Source organism: Poecilia mexicana, unplaced genomic scaffold (assembly GCF_051168715.1).
Source record: "Poecilia mexicana isolate PSO_F unplaced genomic scaffold, ASM5116871v1 scaffold_2, whole genome shotgun sequence".
Lineage (NCBI taxonomy): Eukaryota > Metazoa > Chordata > Actinopteri > Cyprinodontiformes > Poeciliidae > Poecilia > Poecilia mexicana.
This window is the reverse complement of record NW_028263371.1, coordinates 42,988,093-43,000,072: the sequence shown is the minus strand read 5'-3', so window position 1 is coordinate 43,000,072 and position 11,980 is coordinate 42,988,093. Positions and strand designations below refer to the sequence as shown.

General features: G+C 35.8%; 2 protein-coding genes across 4 annotated transcripts; one reads left to right on the top strand and one right to left on the bottom strand.

Annotated features, from left to right (window-relative positions):
• The first annotated feature begins 92 nt into the window (after positions 1-92).
• Positions 93-7,810, top strand: nostrin (nitric oxide synthase trafficking). Of its 2 annotated transcripts, none has more exons than XM_015001382.2 (16): positions 93-524; positions 670-755; positions 864-947; positions 1,177-1,239; positions 1,344-1,425; positions 1,520-1,582; positions 3,572-3,670; positions 3,794-3,919; positions 4,272-4,370; positions 4,463-4,588; positions 5,579-5,687; positions 5,777-5,865; positions 5,968-6,093; positions 6,815-7,058; positions 7,149-7,241; positions 7,312-7,810. In XM_015001382.2, exons 1-16 carry the CDS (start codon positions 429-431, stop codon positions 7,446-7,448), a joined length of 1,722 nt encoding a protein of 573 aa, XP_014856868.2. In that variant the 5' UTR covers positions 93-428; the 3' UTR covers positions 7,449-7,810. The 2 variants fall into 2 exon arrangements, with proteins under 2 accessions (XP_014856868.2, XP_014856867.2); XM_015001381.2 differs by having other exon boundaries at positions 3,791-3,919.
• Positions 7,676-11,537, bottom strand: spc25 (SPC25 component of NDC80 kinetochore complex). 2 transcript variants are annotated; one of them, XM_015001392.2, is made up of 7 exons: positions 11,432-11,537; positions 10,323-10,498; positions 9,809-9,874; positions 9,447-9,593; positions 9,220-9,345; positions 8,265-8,363; positions 7,676-8,167 (listed from the first exon to the last, which is right to left on the bottom strand). In XM_015001392.2, exons 2-7 carry the CDS (start codon positions 10,471-10,473, stop codon positions 8,043-8,045), a joined length of 714 nt encoding a protein of 237 aa, XP_014856878.2. In that variant the 5' UTR covers positions 10,474-10,498; positions 11,432-11,537; the 3' UTR covers positions 7,676-8,042. The 2 variants fall into 2 exon arrangements, with proteins under 2 accessions (XP_014856878.2, XP_087857320.1); XM_088001194.1 differs by having other exon boundaries at positions 11,350-11,531.
• Between the last annotated feature and the right edge of the window lie 443 nt (positions 11,538-11,980).

Genomic DNA, 11,980 nt, shown 5'->3' with positions numbered 1-11,980 from the left:
ATAGTATTTTTATTAAAGAAATTTAAAAACTTTTTTTTTTTTACAAGCACTAACTGTAATGTAATTACTGTTGAAAACTTTGTCCTCTAAATCTTCAAGGGCTAAATGGCTTTTTTCTAGTAATGATCTTGTCAATAACAAAAATATACAATAATTATGATGAAGTTTTTCCTTTTATCTATTTCAAATAACCCACAATTTTAAACAAGCCAAGTCTTCAAATATCATACCCAAAAAAAAAACATCATAAAACATCAATAAACTTAGTTAATGTTCTACAAAAGAATGATGTTGATCATTTTGTTCCCTCCCACTGTATAGTAAACTAACTAGCCATCTAGCTTTAGTTTACCATTATAGGTCCTTTGGCCCTCCTCCTGGAATTTTCCTGTTTATTGCGCGCCAGCAAGAGCTCAGGGCATTTCCGCATGAGTGGCTCTGTGAGGAGAATGGTCAAAGTTCCAGGTTCAAAGTTAATGAACTGCCGAGGCCTTAAGATGAAGGACCCCATCGACTCGTGCTCTGTAAGTATCTCTAGCTTAAAAATAAGGGTAATGTTTGGTTTTAAGATTCACTGAGGCAAAGTATTGGAAATGCAACCTAGTGTTAGACAGATCGCACGGTTGTTTCTCCCCTGGACTTAAACTCATAGAACATGTCTTCTTTCAGTATAACCACCTGTATCAAAATCTGAAGCAGTATTCAAAAAATGGAGACAACTATTTGAAAGAACTTCAAACAGTTTTTCAGCAGAGGTAGGCTTAATATATTTTTTTTGTTTTTGCAGTTAAACCACATTTAAATAGGTACTGCACTTATGTGTGACAAGTATTGTCCTTTGCTGCAACGTTTCTCGCTTTTAGAGCTGAGCTGGAACTTACGTACTCCAAGGGCCTTGCAAAGCTGGCAGGGAAACTAATCAAAGCATGCCAAGGAATGCCAAAAAAGTAAGAGACATCGTGTTGTTGTCGGTTTTCAGTTAGTCCTGCCTTTTTTCTCTGCTTGATGTCAAACACGTCCACTCACTCCCAGGAGACAGGCTACAACGTGGTGTACAGTAATAATAGGATCATGAGAAATAGCATGCACCCTGCATGTAGATGTGATCAAAACATGAGCAGGTGTCAGGTTAATGAGCCCACGGCACTAACCTTTTCATGCTGGCTCCCCCCTCAGTTCCACCTACGCCGCCTGGTGTCAAGTGTCAAACGAGATGTACTCGAGAGCAGACGCACACAGGTAGATCTGACCCTAGTTTAACCTTGTGACATGAGCTGACCTTACACTACGACCCATTCTGAATAGATTTTGCTGGTATATGCTGTCTGATGTTTTATTTTCAGAACATTAGGAAATGCATTTCAACAAGAGGCCACTGAGGAAATCCGTCAAGTCTTAGATGAACACACCAAAAGAAAAAGGCCTGTGTGTAGTCTATTGTTTCTCTCTGTGCTAAAATGTTTAATCCTTACTTCCAGTTAATTCTAATATTCATCAGAGCCTCCTTGTGTTTTGGTAGCTTGACACTGCCATTGAAAGGAGTGGGAAACTTTTTACAGCAAACTGGAATGAGCAACTCAAGGTATGAATAATTTTTCTTATTGAAAACAAGGATCAATGATGAGGTAAATGTCCTTGCAGAGATAAAAAAAAAAAAGTCTGTGCTGTAAATGCAGATAATTAAAGTCATAAAACCACACCTTATGTGTTACTTTTTAGAATTTTTTAGAGACAATGGCAGTGAAGAAAGTTTCAATGACTGCCAATAGATTCATGAGAAGAACTAAGCACACCCCATTATACACTATCTCACAACTAAGGTCAGCATCAATTACTTGATGGCTTCATTTTCTATACAAACTCATTTTTAAAATTTGAGGACAATTAGTCCAATCTTTAGCCTGGTTGAGGGATGAAGTTTGACTGGGCTGTTGCAACACCTTCTTTCCTTGTACTGTCATTATGCTTTAGATTTTGTAGTGTGCTTGGGATGATTGTCTGTTTCATGAACCAATTTGGCCCAAGCTTCATCTGTCAGACAGATAGTGACACATTCAGCTTTAGAAAAGACTCATTGCCTGCAATGTTTGACCAGGCCTTGTATGGCTGCAAAACAAAATCAAATCATCACATCTCCACCATCTTGTTACCAGTTATGTTGTGAGATACTTGTTTTAGTTTGTGTTTGTTTTTATTACCAAACAGGGCACTAGATATTAGCTCGACATAGCTCTACTTTGATTTCAACGTCCAATAGACAGTTTTTCCAGAAGATTCTTTCTCCCTGTCGTCCTTCCAAAAAGTTTTTTCTACATTGTCCAGTCAGATTTAACTTGTAAAGTAATGCTTGGTAATGTTGGGTAAAATTGCCAAGATGCCCTCTTTCAAGGATGGACTTCAGAAATCTAAAAATGGCCCACTTGCCCTTTCAAGATTAACAGGCAGCAACAATTGCTTCTTCAAAGTCATTGCTGATGTCGCAACTTATTCTACTTACTATAGTGTTAACACACATCTGTGTCCCACAGACCAGCAAATTATTCAAAACCAATGATTTTGTAGAGTTGATCAAATCTGCTGATGACAAATAAATAAAATGCATCTGACCAACAGCACCTAACTGCAAGGATATACATAGAAATTAAAGGTAATGTTTTGGAGTGTCCTTCACAAGCCTTGATACCTTATACAATTGTTGGCAAAGCTGAAAGGGTGTGTGTGAGAGCAACACAACTAACAAACCTAACTGTGAATCATCAGTTTTGCCGGGAGAAATGGGGCCAAAGTTCCAGCAAATTCTCAATATAGTTAGAAGTTTGTGGAAGAAATCCTAAATGTTTGGCGGAAGTTATGTAGCTTAAGAAGAATTTCAAATACTGAAGTAGTGTGTGTAAACTTTTTAAACTTGAGAAAAGTCATTTAAAGTTGAAATTGTAAAGTACTTGAGTGATTTTGTGAGCTTCAATTAAAGACAACAATCTTTAGTTATGCATCATGTCCTGTTTCAATGGAAAGTAACCTTGGAAAAGAATAACAGCACAGTTCAAAGATTAATCCCTCCTTTATTTACCTATGACTTGTCTCAGGTGTGGTCATTTGTACAATCTTTATAACCTCAGTCCTCATGCTGACAGTCCCACGTTACCTTTCAAGAAAAAACGGTGAATTCATCACAGATGTCAGCAATAAAAAGACAAAAAAAAACACCTCTTCACATTAGAAACTGAAGGAATGCAACATAAGCTGCTATAACCAGAACCCCTACAATTATTCATACAAAACTCTTTACAAATGTAAGACGACATAACATTTGTCCAGTTACAATAACTAAATTAAAGTTTTATTTGATCTAAGAAGTGCTTATTGTACTCAAACAGATATTTTGCTCCCCTTGTTGGACCTTTTTATGCCATTCTCTCTTTGGAGCAGCTTACAGATGCTTTAAAAAAAGTACTCAACTTATGTCAGTGACATTTCTTCAGTGATTCAACAACAGATACTCAATGCTCTGCTCGCAATAAGTTGAACTGATAAAGTTATGTTTCTCCTGGTTTCCTCTGCACTAAAACAGCTGAAAAAAAGATTGCATGGGCTGACAAAAGAACACGAGGCACTCTTCAACTATCTAGAAAACAACAAGCACATCAGCACAGAGAAAGAAAAACAGAAGGTACAGAATACTGTTCGCAAACTGCTTTTATCTCACCTAGGATCTAGGAAAATATCATTTTTGGAAAAGCTATCAATATATCTGTTGAAGATTGAAATTGCATGGGGGTTTTTTTCTCAGCAGATGTGTAACAGACTGACTAAGTCAGCAGAGCAGCAGTCCATAGTGGATGAACATTACTATAGTGTCAACATGGAGGGTCATCAGATGAGACTGAAGTTGCAAAACACTCTGAAAAACTGCTGTCAGGTGGGAAAACACCTTACTAAATGTTATAATTCATCTAGGTCCTAATTTATGTAGAATAACTTGAATCAGTGAGGAAAAAAAGACATTTCAGTAGACAATCAAATGCCAATAAAATCTCAAATGTTTGAACATTGAATTCAAACAGTCAACTCATTGTATGTAGTCTGCTAGTTGATCTGTATGCTGCAGGGATTAACAATACAGGAGAAAATCAAATCAAAGTCTTAATGCTGTCTTGCAAAAGTGTGTTCTGCAGTCCTGTCACAGCTTTGTGCAATGGGTGGTTTTATCCAAGAGTGATGCTAATAATGAGCTTGTTAATAAATGTATGATTTCTTTCTGCTTTGCTTAGGTCACACAAGAGCTGGAGAAAAATCGAATTGAAGTTCTGTGCAACCTTTTGAGCAAATATAACCTCCACATGTCTACTTTCAGTCAAACACTTAAGCATGTAAGAAACTCTTCAATGCATCCTGATCACAAATACAAATAGAATCTCTGAAAGAACACGCATTAACCTGCAGCTACTGCTGCTCATTCCAGGGTCAAAAGCAGATTGAGCAGACTGCCCAAAGGGTGGACGTGGATAAAGACATACAAACCCTGATGGAAGAAAGTGGCAACACAAATGAAGACAACAAAATAGAGTTTTTGATGGCTGATTATTTTGTAAGTATTTTGTTTTGTTGTGTCTTCATTGCTCGTTTGAATGAAAAATACCTTAGTAGATAGGAAATAATAATTTCCATCTGATTTTCATAATTTCCCCAAAAAAATACAGCCAGTACAGTCAAAGTGACATTGCTCTACACACTTTGAACATTTTATTTTCAACTGGGCATCGAGCTCCATCCATTTTACGAACTAGTCTGGATGGAAAGACCCTGCTCTGGGTGCTGTTAAAAAGTATTTCTAGCAGGATGTAGCATCGTCCCAGCCCCCTCGCTCCTTTACTGTTCATCAGTAAACGGGTGAGGCTTTACTTATGAACAGTGATGTTTATTGGAAATAAACCCTTCGTTTCACCGTAAGAGCTGCATGTACAACAAAAACACAGTGCAAGCTACAAAACCACGCTCTCACAACCGTGACGTTTATAAAAAAAAATAAAATGTACACTACTAAAAAATATCAACTGCAATTCATAAGCTATACCTTAGTGTTTACATGTTCACACTTTTAACCGACCAATATTAGAAACATTCTTATTTACAAAATAAACATACCTTGTGCCCTTATTAAGGGGACCGCTAAAAACAAAATACATTTCGACACTGTTGTAACTTGTTCCGTTCTTTGTTATTAAGTTGCCGTTCCACATGTACAGCGGAAGTTGTCTTATCAAAATAAAAGCATCAAATCAAAAACCGGAAGCTAACCATATAGTTTACAAATAAAATGAAGTAAAGGCAATAAGCGCTAAAAAGGTGATACAAGTAAGGAGCTTGATTTTGGGTTATTTGCAAAGAATTTCTTCTGTTTTCTCACACTTCAATATTTTAGATCAAGCATGTTATCAGACAAAGACATAACACATATAAGATGCAGCTTTTTAAGTGTTTAATGATGGAGGAAACAAATCTAAATCAACTATGTGAAATAGGAATTGCCACCTAAAGCTTATAACTTGTGAAATTATTAATTTCCTTGTTTGTTCAGGAGGAGGATAGCAAATCACTCATGACCAAAGACAGAAGAAAAGACGCAATCAAGCTGAAACTCCAGCGTCTCGAAGAAAACATTACTAAGACCAAGAAAGAATGTGAAGGTAAGTCAGTAAACTTTATGTAATTTATAGATGACTCATAAAGATGTTATGTGGTATCATTCTAATGCCTGATTATTATTATTATACAGGAATTGAAAAACTGATCAAGACCTACACTGAATGTTCATCTTTTTCAAATCAGAAGAACCTTGAGGAAACTGAGGAGCTCCGTGATGAGGTAACTGAGGAGAAGCGTGCAAAAATGCTCCCAGACATGTGCTTTATGCGGGGGGAAAAAATAGACTGTCAAGTACTCACTAATGCCATTTGTTTCCTGCAGAATACTCTCAAACTGGACCTCCTGGAGGCCACTCATTACAAACTCTCCTTATGCCTCTCTGAATTTGAAGAGACACCCAAGACATCTGAACGATTTGGTAGCAGCATTTTTAAATGGAAAGATAAGGTAAGATTAGTGTAAAATGAAAACATCTGTATGAAATACAAACAAATCTGACTTTATTAAAGCCGGCTAAATAAAGTCAAAAAAAGACTGACCCACATCCCGGCTACACAGAGAAGGTTCGATATTAAGAAAATTGTAAACAATAAATGAAAAACATATACAATATGCAATACAACATTGAACTACTTTAAACCGCACCCCTTTTCAATACTCAGGCAAACTTGCTTCCCATCATATAATACTGAGTTAAATTAGGTCAGATGAAAATTAAATTAATTGACAAATAGTTTGTCCATTTAAAGATGTATCTCATTTTGACATTTTCACCTGATCAGCAAAATGTTAAACAGCACTGCTGACTAAACACTACAGATAGTGGAGTGAACCATCAATGCTTGAAGAATAAAATTGAGAACACAGAATAACGTCCCCAAAATTGTGTACTATTTCCAATGATTTTGAGAACTCCAAAGGATTAAAAAAAAAAAAAAAAAAAAAAAAGATAAAAGAAAACCTGGAATGTTGTCAAGTAAAAAGATTCCCTGAAACTTTTACACAAAATTCTAGATGATTGATTTTCAGTTACAGACCAGTGTGTCAATTATTTTCTAAGGCCAGCATCACTATTTAAGACCATCCAGATAGTTATTCCACATTTCTATCGCCTTCCTTTTAAAAAGGTAAATAATGAGAGTCCTGTCCTGTTTTTTTTTTCTCTAAGGACTGTGAGCATAGTATTGTTCAGTTGAGCCGTCCAGTAAAACTCCGAAAGACGCCGTTAAGAAGTCAACAATCATTAAGAGCTTCCATCATTTATAAAGGACCTATTCAGGTTCCAACAGAACCAACTGAAAAACCAGAACCAAACACTGCTGACCAAATCACTTCCACAACACCAACTCAGGAGACAGCAGAATGCAGTGGAAATGAAGCTCTGCCTACCAGAGATGATGACAAAGCAGAAGGTCATTCATTCAGCACGTCACAGAACGGTTTTTGATTTACTGTGTTAGATTACATGTTAAGTTGAATGTAAAAATATATATATTTAACAGATCAAACAGCAGCTGTGCTGTGTAGCATCGGAAAATGCAAAGCCCTTTATGATTTCACACCTGAACATGAAGATGAACTGACTTTCAAAGAAGGTAAGCTGTTCCCTTAAAGTTGATCATCAAAATAACTGAACTCTACTGAAAAAAACAACATGTTTTTCAGGTGATGTTCTGGACATTTATAAAAAGGAAGAAAATGGTTGGTGGATTGGAGCTCTTAATGAACGAAAAGGCCATTTCCCATCAAGCTATGTTGAGGAGCTCCCTGTACTGAACACCAGCAAATCATCTGATGCCTGAATGACTGGACTGTAAATGGGGAAAAAAGCTTCTCAACATTTAAAGCCTGCATGTGTGATATTTTATTCAAGTCTTCTACATTGAAAAAAAAGTGTACTTTGAAATTGATCTTCTGACAATCTTCATTTATGATTTCTTTGTATGTTTAGCATTAATGCTGTTCATGCACTTTTATAACAAAATGTTTGTTTTTACAATACATGTGCAGACAAAACTCAGAGTGAGAATACTTTTAAGAACATGTAGTTTATTACAACAGACAAAATAATATACACAAGGGGGAAAAGCACTGATGTTTCTGATATTTGTAAAATGAGCACTGATTTTAAAACAAAAATAAATGAAAACTGCTTACGTTTAAATGATTAGTTATTTGACATGACATGTTGAAGATCTAATATGTAAATTTTGTAAGAGGCAAAACTTGAGTAAAAAACATCAGAAATTTAAAAGCAAATTCATCATCTTGACAAAGTTGACAATTTGGTTACAGATCAGGTGTCCCCCTTTGATCATATTCAATGTAACCATCGTTTCCTTCAGTCTGCATTGCAGTAGAAACACCACCGCCTTTTGTAAGCATACCGTGAAATCTCAGGAGCGAGCCTTAGAGATGAACTCCTTTCTGACATTAGCCAGGAATGCTGGTAAATTATTGGTCTCCTGGAGTCGGCTTTCCAAGACTGGCAAGCACTCGAGCGCTGGATCGCTAGACACAACTGTAAATATTCAATACTTTATTAGATATTAGAAGAATCAATGTTTTTTATGTATATAAAATTAACATAAACTTCACAGAAAATTTGTGTGACTTACTCTGGTAAGATCCATTTTCTTTAATCCCCATTGTAATGACGTAAGTGCTGTCGTGGTCAGAGAGACTGATGTTTCGGAAAATAAACTGCAACTTTTCACCTATTAAAAAAGTAGAAAGCAAAACTAAAAAACTTCTGTAATATTTATTTTAGAATAAATATTACAGAATTGATTATATATATATAAAAATATGATAGTATTAACTGTTATATAATAATATCATATTACATTTATTTTTTTGCTATTTGAGTTTGACTTATAGAGTAATCCCAGGATTGTATGAAGAGATTCAGTCTTGTTTGTGTGTTAGAGGAGGTGGGAGAAAAGAGGCAATTAACTCAACTAATTTATCACATCACCGTGGCAACACGCAAATACAGAGCTGAGGCCTTTGTTTTAATTCAATAGATTTTATGCAGCATGATCAGGTCTTGCATAATCTTTCATCCTTCATTAGCCTTTCTTCGATAACAAAGAGAGGAAAGAAGAAAAGAGAAGAAAGTGTTTAAGCTTGTGTGCTGTAAAGTGATTGTGCGTTTTCACAGAAAATGAGATGAAGCTGATGAGATGTATATTTGGAACCCACTGATTTTAACTGTTATATAATAATATCATATTACATTTATTTTTTTGCTATTTAAGTTTGACTTATAGACTTGAGCAAAATTATCTGTTGCATTGATTAGTAGTTTTCAAATGGTTACTGTGCAGAAATTAAACTTCACCAAGTACAACAAAGTGCTACTAGGGGCATAAGTAGCCATCAGCCATCCCCACCTGTGTACCAACAGTTGGGGAGGGAGCACCACTTTACTCTATGCGCCATGCAGCCACCGACAACCTCAGTCCTTTCATCACATCCTTCAGTATCTTAATAATTTTAACAGCAGGAACAGTTTTCTCCAACTCTATGGAACAGTATTAGAAAGTGCTGTTTTTAGTCTGCTTGGTTTACCTTTGACCATCTGCGTCTTGTCGATAATAGTTCGAATCTCCAGCCCCAAATGATCCTGGAAAACAAGCCTGGCTTTCTGGAGGTTTCTCAGTCTGTCTTTGTTTGCTCTGTTCTGAGACTCAATTACTGAAATAGGGAACATAAGTGAGATTATTGTAAGCTACATCACATCTTAACTTATTAATCATAATTATTATTTCCATTATTAAAAAAAAGTCACATCTTACAGTCTTTTCTCTTCATTTGGTCTTCTTTGTGTCTCTGAATTTTTAGGATGATGTCCTCTTTCTGCATCTCTTTTTCCTGAACCTCAGACATCACCTCTGATATGGCGCGCCGTTTCTCCTTCAGGGACATTTTTTTTTTCTCCAGGTCTGCAGAGACAAAGTGTCAAAACAACGAGATGCAAGCGACTGAATGTTTTGAGGATGCATTTCAAATACTGTCCTTCTCCCTTACACTGTTGGAACAAGAAATCAGGGGGGAATGCTCACTGTTCTCTAGAATTGCACAACATCTGTGTGATGTTGGATGCATTTGCAGGACCATTCTAATCCACGAGTGACGGTGGTTTGGGAGAGAAACGTACCAGTTTTAAATTCCTGTATCGTCTCAAACAGCTTCTTGTCATCCTTGCATTTCTTCAAACATGTGTCTGTGCCAAGAAAAAAAAAATGTAGAAATAGGGGAAAAATGTGCATTTAAATTAAGAGTCATTTCAGTAATTAACTAGGGAACACCAAGATTAGTCTTTGTCAACTCTATTGATTTCCAGTTTCTCTCTTAGATTTACAGAGAGCTGTCCATTTCTTAATTCCCGAAAATATGTATTTTGAAGGAACAGAAGCAACTTTATGAAACGCAAGTGACATGAGTGTACTATAATGGAGTAGCTCAGATATAATTTATGTACCTTAACAAAAATCATCTTTGAGTGTTCAAAAAAAGTGCCTTAAAAATTTCATGTATTATAAAAACATTTTGATTTGTTCAATTTATTTACATTTGTCATATTTTATTAGTTATATGTTTGATTAAATTGTGCATTTGAGATATCGTAATAGCTTATTCCACGAAAATATGATTAATAAAATTAAACTTACCAACAGCGGATTTTACAAACTGTCTGTGATTGTGAGATAACTCTGAAATTGTGTCAATTATCTCTGCATATGATTTAAGGTGATTATTGTGGATCTCCTCCAATGAACAGGTGAACCTGTCCTTCATGCTTGGGTCGGTAATAGACGTCATGATGTTCTGACACAATCTGTAACTTCTGAAAAACAAAAAGCAGGTTATTAATCACTGCAAAACATGAATCAACATGCATTTATGCACCACAAACCCTGCATGTATTAACCAGTTGAATATTATGGTAATGAGGGTTAATTTACTAGACTTTATAAGATTAAAGCTGAAAGTGAGGGGGGAAAAAAACAAATTAAATGTATTGTTCTTGCAATATCCTGTTGTGCAATATGCACATTGAGAATGACCAAGTCACATTTTGATTGCAAATTTTAGCAATATTATTGCTTGTTGCATTCTTTTATAATACTGTGCAGCCCTAACATCGTCACATTGAACTGATTAGGTAAAAGTCTCAATACATCAGGGCTCACTTCTATGTAACAAAATCAGAATAATTAGATGCTCGATAATATCTCTTCTGTAATAAAACAAATCTTTTGCAGCAAAATGTACAGTTTTTGCTTAGTTGTAAAATATATGCAAACGGAATTATTTTGCTCCTGGTAAACGAGGAAGATATTGGAAGTAAATGAAAAGGTAACTGGAGGGTTAATCTTCGGGACAACAAAACAAACAAAAACCGTTGTTTTATTCATGAAAATTTGTTTCGTCTCATAAGCTTAGTACAATATGTTAGCATGTGAAATGAGATTGCAGCCACTTATGAAAATACAAACAGCAGTTTGAATTTTTAACATATCTACGTAACATCTTACGCTCATAATGCATTTTATTTAAACAGCAACACAAATAACCAACACCTGTATCTCCATAGTGACTACTTTCAAAGCCATTTACCTAGCAACGTTAGCATGTTAGCAGCTATGCTAACTGGGTAAAAATAATCAGCTTGTTAGCCGCCATAACGTAGTTTACCTCCATTCAGCATTACCGTGACACAAATTCGGCTATTTGTTCCAACGGTGTCAGTTTGTCTGGACATGGATTTATTACTCACCTGCTTAAGAATGTAACAATAGACTGTCCGTCTGACTAATTATCGCAATAACATAAATGGTAACTTTCAAAAATCCGCGGTTTGTACACAGAGGGCGGTTACTGTACGCCGGAAATGACGTATTTTCAATTTGACGCTCTTTAAAAAAATATGTTTAACTCAGGTTCATAACGTCTGAAAATTCACAAGGTGAAGTGCTTCCTTCATGTTTTTACTTACCAAACTATTATTGAAACTACTATTATTTTTATCGGGATTTTCTGTTGAAATTATTTGTTCAGCCCAACGATCTCATACTCCACCTGGTGGTAAATATGAGCAACTTCACACAGATTCGTTTAACCAGGAGTGTATTTCAAGTTCTTACTTCTATTAATTATAATAGCAGACTATTAAACACCGAAATTCAATTTCTCATAACATTACAATATTACATAGCACCAACAAGAAAAGCATTTTTTCAGCAAAAAATTGAGGTGTCCATGTCACAGCCTAACCAATGATAGTGAAGAACTGGCAGGCGGTTGTCCAGCAGATCATCTTTGTCAC